Here is a 14,300-nt window from a genome sequence, read left to right on the forward strand (position 1 = left end):
TCACGTTATCACTTGGGCTTTATTTTACTGTTAGGTTTAAAGGTCAGTAACATTTTTTTTACTATAAAGCCCTATTGTTAGTCAGAGGTTGTTCTGTATATGTTTATATTATTGCATTCGAGAGAATGTATTTCTAATCGGGAAAAAGTTGACATTTTGAGTATCTATCTAGAGATACCAATTTGGCACCCCCAAAAAATTTCTTCAGGGGCAAATGACTTCATCTCCACATTCATCCATGTGCTTTCTTTCAAGTCATAATTGTCCTAGTATTGGTAATAAAAGCATGTTGTCTCGCATGCTGATGGAACAGGCAATGTTTGTGTCGATTTACACAATCCAGAATGGTAACTAATATAATGTATTAAACACGTGTATATAAAATGAGAATAAGCTCTCTCATATGCACATGCTTTACGATGAATTCATTGTTTTTGCCCCTGCTGAAGGGAGGCCATAACAGCTCAGGCACAAAATGTTGTTCCTATAATGTTTGCTGTTTTAACATACCAAACCCACCGATACTCAAACTCACTCTTTAGTCTACAATTACTACTAGTATTTTTGTAGTTTATGTACTTACAGTATTTATGATTTTAACTTGATGACCACAGGACATCTTTTGTGTTTCAGATTGTTGTGTTTATAAAGAGGTTTAAAACTGCAATAAAAATTATTCTTGTGTGCCTAAAATGTTTCAGCTTTTGAGGTGCAAAATTCCCATCAATAATAATAATTTGAAAGAAAGTCCATGGAAACAAGCCCAACGTGTGTTGTTGCGTTATCTGTGGTGAGGGTTTATTGCCAAGTAACGCTTATCTTCATTCAGTTGCCATAGAAATATGTTTATCTTTTCAGCGGTTCCATCTCAGTCCGGTGAGTCTGGGATGTCCCAAGCAACAACCCTCAAGCAAGCTACACCTACCAAGTCTGGCAGAATTTCGTAAGTTAAGGAAGCCACTCTCCTTTGTCATCAGCTTACTGAGGCTAAGTACATGTACTACATGTAAAAACTCTAATGTGCAGTTTGTGATGTTGTACATGAGGTGCCATGATCAGTGGTTATGTTCTGTTCATACTTTCTTGATAGCCAATAGTACAGCAGTCATGCTAAAGCGGATTCAAATAGCTTATTATATATGTTTGACTGATTGATTTATCAGTCCCATGAGTTGAACCTTGGCAATAAATTTAGTTTGAAATTTTCTCTGTAGATCCTCACCTGGTTCAGCCAAGAAATACAGCCAAGTACCTTCAGCTACAAATGAATTGAAGGAGTTGTGCCGAGAGCTTTTTAATGCTGTCAAGGACTGTACTGTAAGAGATGCAATTTTTTCCCTGTTTCCATGAGTATAATACATTGTTTCCTCTGTCATTATGTCCTGGGCCACACAATGCAGGCATATTCTCATGGCAGAATAAGTATGAGAGGTTGATTTTCTCTACCGCAACCTGAACACAAACCAACTTTTGCTTTGTCATTTGGTCAATTGGTCAATTGGTCATTTGATTTGGTCAATCAAAATCGCCCTATGATGTATTGCAAACTCAGTATTGAATAAATCTACGTCATGTATGCCAGTGGATTGTGTCTCTATTAATACCTTTCTGACGAGAAGGCAAAATAACTATTTTTGACAACTATTTTTGGAAATGGAGTAATGATCCTGTTGATATTATATTTAACCATACAATACGAAGTTACATAATCATTCAGTTTATTTATGATTTTCAGTTTATTTATGGTTCAGTTTATTTATTATTTACAATGCCCTGCCAAGGAAAGCACATTTCATTTCCAAACTCTAACTCCCCAAATGCCTCTTTTATTTTTACTTGTTTCAATTTGCAGCTTGTATTTCATGATTTGTACAATGTATTTTGTTTTGTTCGCTGATTATCCAGGAGTTTCCCAGATACACAGCAAATCTCTCGGTCTCCCGTGTTACCAAATCTCCCAGATTCTAAGGAAAGCGCTTATTCTGGCTGCTTTTTGGCCTTTTTGAGGGCAAAATTTTGGAATATGTGATGCATTTTTGTCGCTGAATTGGAGGAGCTCTACTTTTAACAACGTTTTGTTTAGAGTCAAGAAGGTAAAAATTGGCGATCTCTCAGATTTAAATTTTTTTTAGGTTGGCTTCTCAGCTCTGGAATGGAAAAAGCAACAATATAATTTTCTTAAAGACAGCTGCAGCGCTTGCTAGCACACACCAATTATTTAATTTAATTTATTTTGTTCAAATTAGAACATAATTAATATATTTCTTCCTCAGTCATGAGCTTCGCTGAATGCTTGATTCCAAAAATTTAATTATATTCATGTCTCAAGGAAAATCTCAACAGAGAGAGGTTGCTCCAAAACCCCTCTCCTCCCAACCCCCCAGGATTTGCCATGGCAACTTTTATACTCAGGGCTCCTTAAAAATTTCCATAGGCAACAGCCTTGTGTAGACCTTCCAAGAACATTTAAGAGCCACTGCCTGTAAGTATGGAGAATCCAACGACCAGTCGGAAAATTCGGATTTTCTTTTGTTGCATCGAAAAGACCCTTTTGGTGAAGTATTTTCAGAAATACACTTTCAAAGTTCCAGCGACTTCACATTTTTGTGAAATCTAGGAAAGTTCGAAATCAATCAACCAAGATGGCCAATGGAATTTATGCAAAATTGCACATTTTCAACAGACCAGTACAGAAAGAAGGGACCTTGCCTGGATTTCATATTCACGCAGTTTGTAATTTACACTTTGATCATTCCTCTGAGCTAAAAGTCATCTTGAAGTAAATATATTTTGTCTACTTCTTGGCCGTTTGAAAAATACAACTATCGCAATTTAATTTACATGTAAAATTTCAACTGATTTTAGAGGGTCATAACTCTTCTAGTATACGAATCTCTCAAAAAATAAAACGTTCTAAAGGAAGAGCTATGCTATAGGTATACCATATCTAAATGGCTAGTTTGGCCCGTGAAAATTAAGCACGCTAGACGAAAAACTATAAAGGGTATTTTGACCAATTGCGTCTTTTTTGGACGAGCGAGCAAGAACTTCGATTTCGCAGTCATCTTTATGTCATCACACAAATTATTCTCTGACATTGTTTATCACACATGTAAGCAATAATTTAAATCATACTAATCAATGGCCTTGGTTATAGATGGCAAAGTCCTGTAGAAATCTATGTGAGAAGACGACATGACTCTTGCGACGGGCCATAAAGACTCATAAAGTCATGAACAGGAGTTTTGCAATCCAAAATCGCCATAAATTTGACAGATGAAACCGAGAAACGTTCACTACTTCCTTTTTGGCCGTTTTCCGTATGTATCTTTGTCTAAACAATGTAGAGGGAAAAGTTCAAATGCAGCGGTTTAAACTGTGACTGGTCAGCTAGCGTTGTTAGATATGTTGTCGTGGTGAATTGCATGGCGTGACACTGTGACAAGGAGAACAATTTGCATATTCATGTTGTGTACACAAACGTTACATAAACACTTGCGTTTCGTTCCGAGCAAACGTTCTATTAATCGCTGCAGTCGGGATTGGTTCCCCTTTTTTAAAGTGAAAAAAGAGAACTAATCAAACCAAGGAAGAAGTAGGGATGCCTTTTCTCCATTTATTCGCCAAAGGTGCTCAAGTTTTGAATGTAGGACTGCCGTTCCACCTTGAGGGCTGACATTTTGCCAAAATCGTCTGCTTTGGCACCGGCTGATTTCTAGAAGACTGTGTCATCTATAATCAAGGCTTACTCTGAGGTATTATTTAAAGTATTGCTTAAGTCTACAATACACGATGTCTACGAATAATTTGTGTTGTGAAACATGTCGAATTATGTTCATAAAGATGAATCAAAGTTCTTGCTCTCTCGTCTAAAAAAGACGCAATTGGTCAAAATACCCTTTATAGTTTTTCGTCTGGTGCACTTAATTTTCACAGGCCAAACTAGCCATTTAGATATGGTATACCTATAACATAGCTCTTCCTTTAGAACGTTTTATTTTTTGAGAGATTCGTATACTAGAAGAGTTATGACCCTCTAAAATCAGTTGAAATTTTACATGTAAATTAAATTGCGATAGTTGTATTTTTCAAACGGCCAAGAAGTAGACAAAACATATTTACTTCAAGATGACTTTTAGCTCAGAGGAATGATCAAAGTGTAAATTACAAACTGTGTAAATATGACATCCAGGCAAGTTCCCTTCTTTCTGTACTGGCCTGTTGAAAATGTGCAATATTGGATAAATTCCATCGGCCATCTTGGTTGATTGAGCGGTATTTCGAACTTTCCTAGATTTCACAAAAATGTGAAGTCGTTGGAACTTTGAAAGTATATTTCTGAAAATACTTCACGAAGAGGGTCTTTTTGTCGCAATAAAAGAAAATCCAAATTTTCCGACCTGTCGTTGGATTCTCCATATTTACAGGCAGTGACTCTCAAATATAATAATTTATGCAAAATTTGGGGGACAAACAGAGTGAAAAGTGGAGAAATGGATTTTTGATTCTTTTGATTTTTTCCCTCTTGATTGCTTCTTCAGGATAGCCATGGGAGGCAACTGTGTCTCATCTTCCAAAAGCTGCCATCAAGAGCTGTAAGTAAATGTATATCCATTCTTTCTACAAACAAAAATTAATAAATAGTTGCATGTATTTACAAATTTTAATTTTTATTCCTTTATTTATATTATTTTTGTTTTTCTACTAAAATAAATAAATTATAACATGCAAGATGTGAGTTACCCTGATTGTTTTCATCTCAGCTGCAAATCCCTTCCTCACAATCAATCAGTTAACCAACCAACCATTCAGACAAACTTACAGACAGACAGACAGACAGACAGACAGTCAGTCAGTCAGTCAGTCAGTCAATCAGTCAAGTAGTTGATTAGACCATTGATGCCCATGCCGGCTGTAACTGGCAGTGACAAGCATTGCCCTTTGTTCCACTTCTGATGACATCAGCTTTGACCAAAGTTGGCATCATCTATACTCGAGTTCAAGTTAATGCAGATCAGAGTGATTGGGTCAACAGGGCCTGAAAAACTCAGAGCAAAATTTATTTGACTACACTTGGCTTTTCTGTGGTAAGATTTGCCCATCTTGAAGATGCTTTCTCGGGACTTTTTGAACTGGAAGCAAGCCCAGTAGAAGGTCGATCACTGCAGCAAGAAGATAAGAAACGAAGAAAAAAGGAAAGGTGAAAAAAAAAAAAAATTAAAAACTGGAAAAGTCTGAAGATGTAGGTCACTCACTTGTCCAAAAACTAAATCACAAAATTCTTATTTCTGTGTATGCCTGAGCAAAAATGCCGTAAAACGCAATGCTAGTCGAAAGAAAGGTGCATTACCATTTTGCAAATGCCTTTTTGAGAAGATTGCAGCTATTTTGGCTCATATCCAGTCTGAAAATGTCCATAGTGCCCAAAAATGCATTTTGGCAAAAAGCTCTGGGAGTCAATGGGTTAATAGATCAATTAATTTTGTTACCAACATATTGGAACCTCCTATAAATGGCCATAAATGGCTACAAGCATTAAATTTATTATGCTGCATGTACACCTACTGGTCTTTTTTGCTACACAATTTTTTTTTTCTATTTTGTGACTTAAAGTGCACCTAACCCCAAAATTTTTTTCACTAAAACAAATCTAGACTTAATTTGAAGCATTTCGGCGAAGAAATTTTTGAATTTGGTTGAATCCTCGATTTCCTATGCCCTTTTAAAGTCGTGATTAAGTGTTTCACGACCGCATTTTAGGGAGTCTGGGGCGGCGGTACCTGATGACGTCTACCCAGGAACCAAACACAATAGCGCCTCAGTCAACTCTCTGTATTTGCTCGAGAAAATAGAATGCAAAACTAATTGTTCCGATGTATTTTGGGACTAAAACGTCCCAGTTTTGTCTCAGAATCATTTCTTTTTCATCACTGGAGTCAGAGTTAAGTTTTGATTCGGAAGGCTCCGAAATAAACTTCGATCGAGCATGTTCGACAACTGTGAACTCACTGCTTAGAGCTTTGAGGGCAATTTACAATATTTCAAGCGACGACGGGGAAGACGTCTTTGCAGACGAGCTGCTTGTATATTAGGAATGGAAAGCTAGATATGAAGTGGAGGAGCAGGCAAACGAAAAGCAGGAAAGAAAACTCAAGGACTGCTTTGGATGGTAATTTCGTCAACTAAACATAAGATTCCCACGCGTGTTTATAGCCTGTTTACATTTGTCCTTACCGAGAATGTATTTTGTCAAGGTTCAGTTAAATCCAGTTTGTGTTTTACTTTCAGTTGAATGCTTCATGTTTATAAGAGCGACGTACGTGTTGCAGTTTTCGAGACTTGATGACCTCCAAAACATTGGCTTCGATCGATTGAAAATCGTATTGTTTGGACCTGTATTTTTGAAGCTGCGGGAAGCAAGGCGGAAGGAAACATTTCATACAATTACCGATTTCACATTGCCACACGTAAGTCGTAACTCTAAATAACCAACATGAATTGTTCTCAAAGTTTGCAGTGAAATTCGTCGGATAAGCGAAAAGGATGTGTTCCCTAAGCGGTCCGCAGATAATGTTACGCGGTCATATTTTCGACGCTATTACACAGAATCTTTGTTGCACTGCTGATTTCCAAACCTTCGAGAAACTCTGTGAGTCTAACAATTTTGTTATCATGTAATTCTAGAGGATTAATCTTCTACTTTCACCCAAATCGAAAGAGAAATAAGTGTTGGTTAGCACCATACAGTTGCGATCTATTTACATATCAGTATAACGCTTCTTGATCATGACCGGATCACACAACTTTGCTGGTTATGTTATAAATACTTGGGGGTTTGGAAGATATAGGTTGTCGGCAGTATTTCTACAAATTGCTGGTTAGCTTTAAGCAGAAAATTTATGAAAATAGCGTTCGAAAGTCTGCGGAACAAATTCCAGTGAGAGTTCTTCAATGGTTCTCACAGATTCAGTTCGCTTGTTTCGGTTCGACAAAATCAACCATCGTTTACGTCTTTATTGCACCATTAGCTGATCGATCGTCAGTAAATTGTACAGTATAACTTTCTTTAAATCTGGAATATTGCTGCAACAGCCGATAGCACCTCTGGAAGGCGTTTCTGTGCACTTTTCGAATGTGTATTGCACCATCCTGAAGGAAATGAGAGGAAATGAGATATCCAACCTTCCTGGGTAGACGTCACAAGAGCCGCTGGACCCATTCTCCTCAAACTCGGTCGTGAAACAAAATGGCGGTGTTTTGGAGCTATTTTCGAGATTTCGTCGTGGCACAGAAAATCAAGGATTTAACGGAATCCAAAAATTTTTTCGCAGAACTATTTCAAATAACAAGTAAATTCGTTCTAGCGAAAAAAAATTTTGGGGGTTAGGTGCACTTTAAAATCTTCATAAAGGTCAAATCAATAATCGTCTTCTTTGAAACTGTTATCCTACATGAGGCATAAGTCTTTTATGACTCCTCTCCAGCCCATTCTGCCCTTTGGGTTTTTTCTGTTGCTGTTGTTACGGTTTCATTCATTCCAACACATGGACAAATTCTAACAAAACAATTTTTTTATCTAGAAGGTAACAACCACAAGGTTGATCACTTTAGCTGAGTCCTTGCTCATTGTCTGCAAATATAGAAGAAGAAAATTGAAACCAAAGGAGTTGAAAGGCAGGGATTCTTTTTTAGAACAGAAGTTGGTGTCTACAATAACATTTTGTTTTCTTTCTATCAGGAATATCCAGATTATTATACACTGATAAAAAAGCCCATAGACATGGCTAAGATCAACTCCAAGCTTTACGGCGATCAGTATACCACTCTAGATGACTTTATGTCAGACTTTCAGCTCATGTTTGACAATGCTTGTCGTTATAATGAACCTGACTCACAGGTTTACAAGGTAAGGAATGCCTTCCTTGGTGTAAAATTTGTAACTAATATAATTTACTGTTAGATCAATATGATGTTTAATTACTGAACATTTCTAACAAAATTTAGTGATACCAAATTCATGTCTGACTCTTGCCAGGATGCTTTGAGCCTTGCAAGAGAATTGCTGAGAAAGAAAGCTGAATTAGTTGGTAAGTATTAATTTAACAAGTAATTTGTAACTTCAGTTTTGTTCCAAAAAACATGCCAACTTGTTAAGTTTTGTTTGTCACGGTTCTACTAAATGTTATTGTAAAGATGAGGTTTTGAAATCTGTTTCATAAATTTAGAGACTTAACATCTGTTTGTTGATGTGGATCATCATTTGGAAACTTAATGATTAGATACCAAGATGTTTGTGAAAGATCTGACAACAAGGAATGTTTTTTTTTCCATTGATCCCTGGAACATGCATTTCTGGAGTTTCCTGTTGGTGTAAATCTCTTTCAAGAAGCCCTAACGTGGTTCAGTAATGACCATAAAGTTAATTTTATCCCATCCAAACTACAGAGCCTGCCTTTTTAGAGACTACAATCTTCCCCCAAATATAAACCCAAACCCTATTTGAAAATTTGGAATCAAAACATTATAACTCTTTTTCTGCCATTTTCTGGAATTGAAAACAGCAGTATTGCAAAAGTTGAATTAATTGAAACAAGAAGATCTGTTAGATCTTATAACCTCGCTTTTAAAATTTAACTGTTTTCTTAGTACTACAGTCGCAACGCAGTGCATATTCCAAAGCAATCTTTGATGATTCATTGATTACTGTAAACATCACAGCACTTGATCAACACAAACTCTATTATCGCACCATCAGTCGTAGCCGTTGTGACATCTCCGATGACGTAATAGTCTTAATTCGGAACTTTCTTCGGGATATGTATGGGCATGAAGATACAAACACTATTACAAACCGCTTTCTTTCTTTAAAGTCACGATTAAATTTAATTGGTTTTTTCCCTTGAGTTAAGGTTTAGCAAAGAAGTCACACGAGTCACATAATTCAAGAATTGCGTTATCTACGGCTATCTTTAGTACAGTGGTTATTTCCCTACCAATGACATAATCTTTGCACGTTCTGACACGTTCTTTGCTTGGCTTGCGAATATTTAATTTTCCTTCCGATCTATGAACTGGCTGCGATGAAACAGTCAAAGGATTTACTTCATTTGCGTAAAACCACAAGAAATACTCACAAAATTACAAATAAATTAATGACCGTCGCTTCTGCCGAAATAAACTTGCAAAGTAAACACGATCGTATTTGTCACGTAGCGAAAGTGAAAGCTGCAACGTCAGCGCATTCCATGGCTGACCTAATACCTTTTTTCAGCGTATTTATTATTCCCTTTAAATCCAACGCTTTGATAAAACGAAAAGCACAGATATTTTACCCACAAAAAAGAAAACAATATCCGTAAAATTGTCCGTGTATTTATGTTTTAACAGCTTCTGGCGGAAAAACATCACACGTTGCGTGACTCAAAGTTTGGCCGCGCGGAGGTCTGCGTCTGGTCACCGACAAAAGAAAATAAACAAGAAGATCTGTTAGATCTTATAACCGCGCTTTTAAAATTTAACTGTTTTCTTAGTACTACAGTCGCAACGCAGTGCATATTCCAAAGCAATCTTTGATGATTCATTGATTACTGTAGACATCACAGCACTTGATCAACACAAACTCTATTATCGCACCATCAGTCGTAGCCGTTGTGACATCTCCGATGACGTAATAGTCTTAATCTGGAACTTTCTTCGGGATATGTATGGGCATGAAGATATGATGAACACTATTACAAACCGCTTTCTTTCTTTAAAGTCACAATTAAATTTAACTGTTTTTTTCCCTTGACTTAAGGGTTAGCAAAGAAGTCACACGAGTCACGTAATTCAAGAATTGCGTTATCTACGGCTATCTTTAGTACGGTGGTTATTTCCCTATCAATGACGTAATCTTCGCACGTTCTGACACGTTCTTTGCTTGGCTTGCAAATATTTAATTTTGCTTCCGATCTATGAACTCGCTGCGATGAAACAGTCAAAGGATTTACTTCATTTGCCTAAAACCGCAAGAAATACTGGCAAAATTACAAATAAATTAATGACCGTCGCTTCTGCCGAAATAAACTTGCAAAGTAAACACGATCTTATTTGTCACGTAGCGAAAGTGAAAGCTGCAACGTCAGCGCATTCCATGGCTGACGTAATACCTTTTTTCACCGTATTTATTATTCCCTTTAAATCCAACGCTTTGATAACAAAAAAAGAAAATATATTTTACCCACAAAAAAGAAAACAATATCCGTAAAATTGTCCGTGTATTTATGTTTTAACAGCTTCTGGCGGAAAAACATCACACGTTCCGTGACTCAAAGTTTGGCCGAGCGGAGGTCTGCGTCTGGTCACCGACAAAAAAAAAAATAATAAACCACGGGTAAACCTAGAACCGCGCTCGGCCCATGGCCGCGCGGTTAATAAATAAACCACGGGTAAACCTAGAACCGCGCTCGGCCCATGGCCGCGCGGTTAATTAAGCTAACTTATAATTAACTGCATAAAATAATGTACTACTTATCATCTATCCTGTTGTCTCTTTTGTCCTTAGTTTCTAGACTTAGCTACAGTACCTGTGTGTAAAGTTTAATTTGCATATTGTTTTAATTATTGCAAATAACTTTTTTGTAATTTCCAATAATGATAAAAGATTTTTTATTGTAGTATCATACCAGATAAGCTTATCATTGTTGTGAGCATCTGATTACATTATTATATCTCTCAGTTACTACGCATGCTGTGATTGGTCAATTTAGCGGGCCGTATTCTACTGTATCAGGCCATGAAAATTTAAAGCTGTTTTTGTTGCCAAAATGTTTTTGGGATTTATCACCAAGTACATACATACATATACACCCATACACAAATGCATGCATACAAATAAATACATACCTACTTTATTCAATAAGTAGGTTGTTCCAAAAATGGTGGCTGAAAGCTGATATGGATCTACTAATCTACTACAGTACAATTAACTTATGCTACATGTACAATACAATTATCTAAAAAGAAAAAAAAAATGTGAGAAAATTAGGGTGCATACACGATTGTTAAAAATAGATAAAATCATCTGATTTATGAACGATTTGAGTGGCTTCTATTTTAATAGAAAAAAGGAAGTAATTTGCCAGAATGATTATTTGTTAAAAGAATACTTTTAGAAACATACAAACTGTCAGGAACAACAGTAATCCTATTTAAAAAGTTCCCAATGATAAGCCCTCTACAGTGAAACCTGTATTAAGTGGACCCCATATTAAGTAGACACCATGGACACCAGCTTGAGTCCCTAAATTTTCCTCATACATTTACTGTAAAATAAACCTGCATTCAGTTGACACCTCTGTTAAGCGGACGCGGAAACCAATATTAAGCCATCTTGTTGCACAAAACCTGCAATAAGCGGACACTTCAAGGGCATTTTACCTCTATAGGGTCAGCTGAGACTCCTTTAACATTGTTCAGTGATGTCGTTTTAAAGCTAAATGATTATTCCAGATTTACTCAATGGCTGACTGTACATTGTGCTATGGGCAGTCTTTGATCTCACACTGTGTTACGCAGTTATTAATAAATGAATGCATTTTGCCTTCACTGTTCTTTTGTTTTAAAAGTCTTTTTTATGTATGCTATAATAACCTGAGTGTTGCGTTTCCATCAAAAACAAGCTCCTTCTCCTCCTGGGTCTCCTTTAGCTTCCCTTCAGCGCTGCAATCTCCGTGGGTTAAGTCGAATCTAAATAGTTTGTTTTCCTTTCCTCGTATACTTATCAATGCTTGATTCGTTTTAAGTTGTAACTGAGATATATTTTGTTGCTCAAAGAACAAAACAATAATAATTGTGTATGCAGATGAGAAACTCAAGCGCTAATTGTCGGCCCTTGTGTGTGTGGGTTGTATATGAAATCCACAAATACACAGCTAGTTCTGCAGTTTGAAGACTCACTTAGCTCAATCGCCGCGTTGTAGGACGTATGTAAGGGTTATTATTCGTTTAGAAAGCTCTCTAATTCAAGGACAAAGAAACTTCGATGCATATAATTTGCCGTATAATTATCTCACCTACAGTAGTTTCCATTATTTTGGTCTGGGACATCTTGGGCTCATTTTAATTGAATATTCAGATGATTCCCAGTTTATTTCAACCATTCGTGTCTTATCTACCTTGACAATATCGAGCTTCGCGCTAGATGCTAGGGAAGAATGTACAGGCCATGAAAATCCTAGGTTTTTACAGAAGCGGCAAACCTGAGATCAAAGAACTGCTCGATGTCCGACTTCGCACAAGTCTGCACACCGCTTTTGGCTTTTTCTCGCTTTTGGACAAGTTTCACTGGGATATAGGTATTGAATGAAGAGGGTTGCTTTCTCCTAAGCATGCTGTGCTGCGAATCCCTCCAAAAAGACATCTTCCTTGTATTCTGCAACGACTTTGAATCACACTATTGCATGTTCGCATACATTCTTCTTAGAAACAAAACATTGTTGGTCCTTTGATGACGTCACAGGCCAACTCACCGCATTCTTCGCTATCGCTCGGTCTGGCCACGAAAAAGGCTATATTTTTGGAGTTTTATTCAGCTACTACAGAATTCCTGATAAAAGAACTAAGTGGGTACTAATTTAACACAGTTGACATCACAGGCGGCCCTTTCTGCACGTATCATTTAGAGCAATTTTTGAAGCATTCTCATACATTGTCTTATAAATGGCTAAAATTGTAACGCAATCGCCAACAGCGTAATGTCACGTATTGCCTGTGTTGACATACAATTGACATACAAAATAATTGGCTTGTTGACTTACAACTTTCATCTTTCTTTCACTGGGCTGTAACAATTCATCATGCAGGGAAGAAATAATCTTATTTCATGTTTTTAAATTGGTTTTTACATGTGTTTTTCGCTTACACTTTGTGGAGTTTTCTGAAATGTTATCCATGACAGCAAAAGAATGGAAATTCTGTTGTTTCAGTTTCGTTTTGTCCTCCAAAGTCAATAATTAACTCATTTTTATGTATTCAATTTTCCTGATTATTGTCGTGAAGCAGAGAAAAAAATAAGACTATAATTTCTTATTTTATCAGTTTTACACATCAGGTTAAGTCCTTTTGGTTGATTTTTGTTTAATATTTTGGGCCTTCAGTTATTCAACTTTAAATAAGAGGTGTCGCGAATACTGCGCATATGTGACCTTTCGCGCGAAAACGTGCATTAATGGCTTTCCGTTTTCGAATGGAATTCCATTTAGAAGCCGTTTGAAAGAAATTTGCATTCATTCGAACGACCTCGGTCATCCGTTCAAAAAAAATTTGCATCCGTTTGAATGGCTTGATCACCCGTTCGGTAGAAATGTCCAGCCATTGGAACAACTTGCTCACCCGTTTGTTAAAAACATCCAACCTTTCAAACAACTTGCTCACCAGTTTGGTAAAAACATCCATCCGTTCGAACGAGTTGCTCACCCATTCAATAAAAACGTCCAACCGTTTGAACGACTTGCTCACCCATTTGTTAAAAACATTCAACTGTTTGAACGACCTGCTCACCCATCCATCTGTTCAAACGACTTGAGAAAACCATTGAATGGCTTTGATCATCTGTTCAGGAAAAAAATATCAAGGCATACGTGCGGTTGTCTCTACCTGTTCGCGTACTCACGTGTTCATGTCATGTACACGGAAAAAATCCCTTCAATCACTTGAACAGTCTGCTAGCAGATTACGCGACAATCACAAAACATCTCCAAATAATGAAGCTTATAAAGAAACAGTCCATGTAGAAAAATCGAACTACGGTGTAGTTAGCCTGGGATCCAACGGTTTTTGCTTCTGAATGGCGATTCAGAAGTGTTGTTTTTGTTTTCTTGAACTCTTCTTGCATGATCTGTGAGTGAAGACAACTTTCGTTCAAAGCTCACACTGAACCGCTGTGTGTGTAAACAAATGAGAACTGCGATGTTGTAAATTTCTTTAAAAACTTCTCGCAAAGTTATTATTACAGGCGAAGAACTCTTGCAGAAAATATATTTTGCGTTTCTAAACATACGGTAATCAAGGAAACTTGAAAGTCGCCTATGGAAGCGAACTTCTTAAATTCTACCCTGTTTACAGTGCGGTTAATAAACATTACCGGTGTAACTATGGTTATGATAAGCACAGACACTGTAAATGATTTTCTGAACACCGAAATCTCCTGAGTCTGCCTTGTGCATTCCTCTTATATTGAAGAGAATCTACTGAATGAAACCTTTAAGAAGGTAAGATAACAATTGTGTTGTTGTGATGCCCTGAATTTGCATCAAGTTTCA

General features: G+C 37.0%; 1 protein-coding gene across 1 annotated transcript in view; it reads left to right on the top strand.

The window, feature by feature from the left end:
• Positions 1-14,300, top strand: part of LOC110052202 (protein polybromo-1-like) — a 218,513-nt gene that overhangs the window by 123,582 nt on the left and 80,631 nt on the right. The window contains exons 21-25 of the mRNA XM_020758318.2: positions 859-943; positions 1,215-1,317; positions 4,542-4,595; positions 7,739-7,906; positions 8,036-8,087. Of these exons, the coding sequence (XP_020613977.2) occupies positions 859-943; positions 1,215-1,317; positions 4,542-4,595; positions 7,739-7,906; positions 8,036-8,087 (462 nt within the window). The remainder of the gene's footprint in view (positions 1-858; positions 944-1,214; positions 1,318-4,541; positions 4,596-7,738; positions 7,907-8,035; positions 8,088-14,300) is intronic.

Source organism: Orbicella faveolata, unplaced genomic scaffold, assembly GCF_042242905.1.
Source record: "Orbicella faveolata isolate gen_17 unplaced genomic scaffold, um_ofav_v1 contig_4, whole genome shotgun sequence".
Lineage (NCBI taxonomy): Eukaryota > Metazoa > Cnidaria > Anthozoa > Scleractinia > Merulinidae > Orbicella > Orbicella faveolata.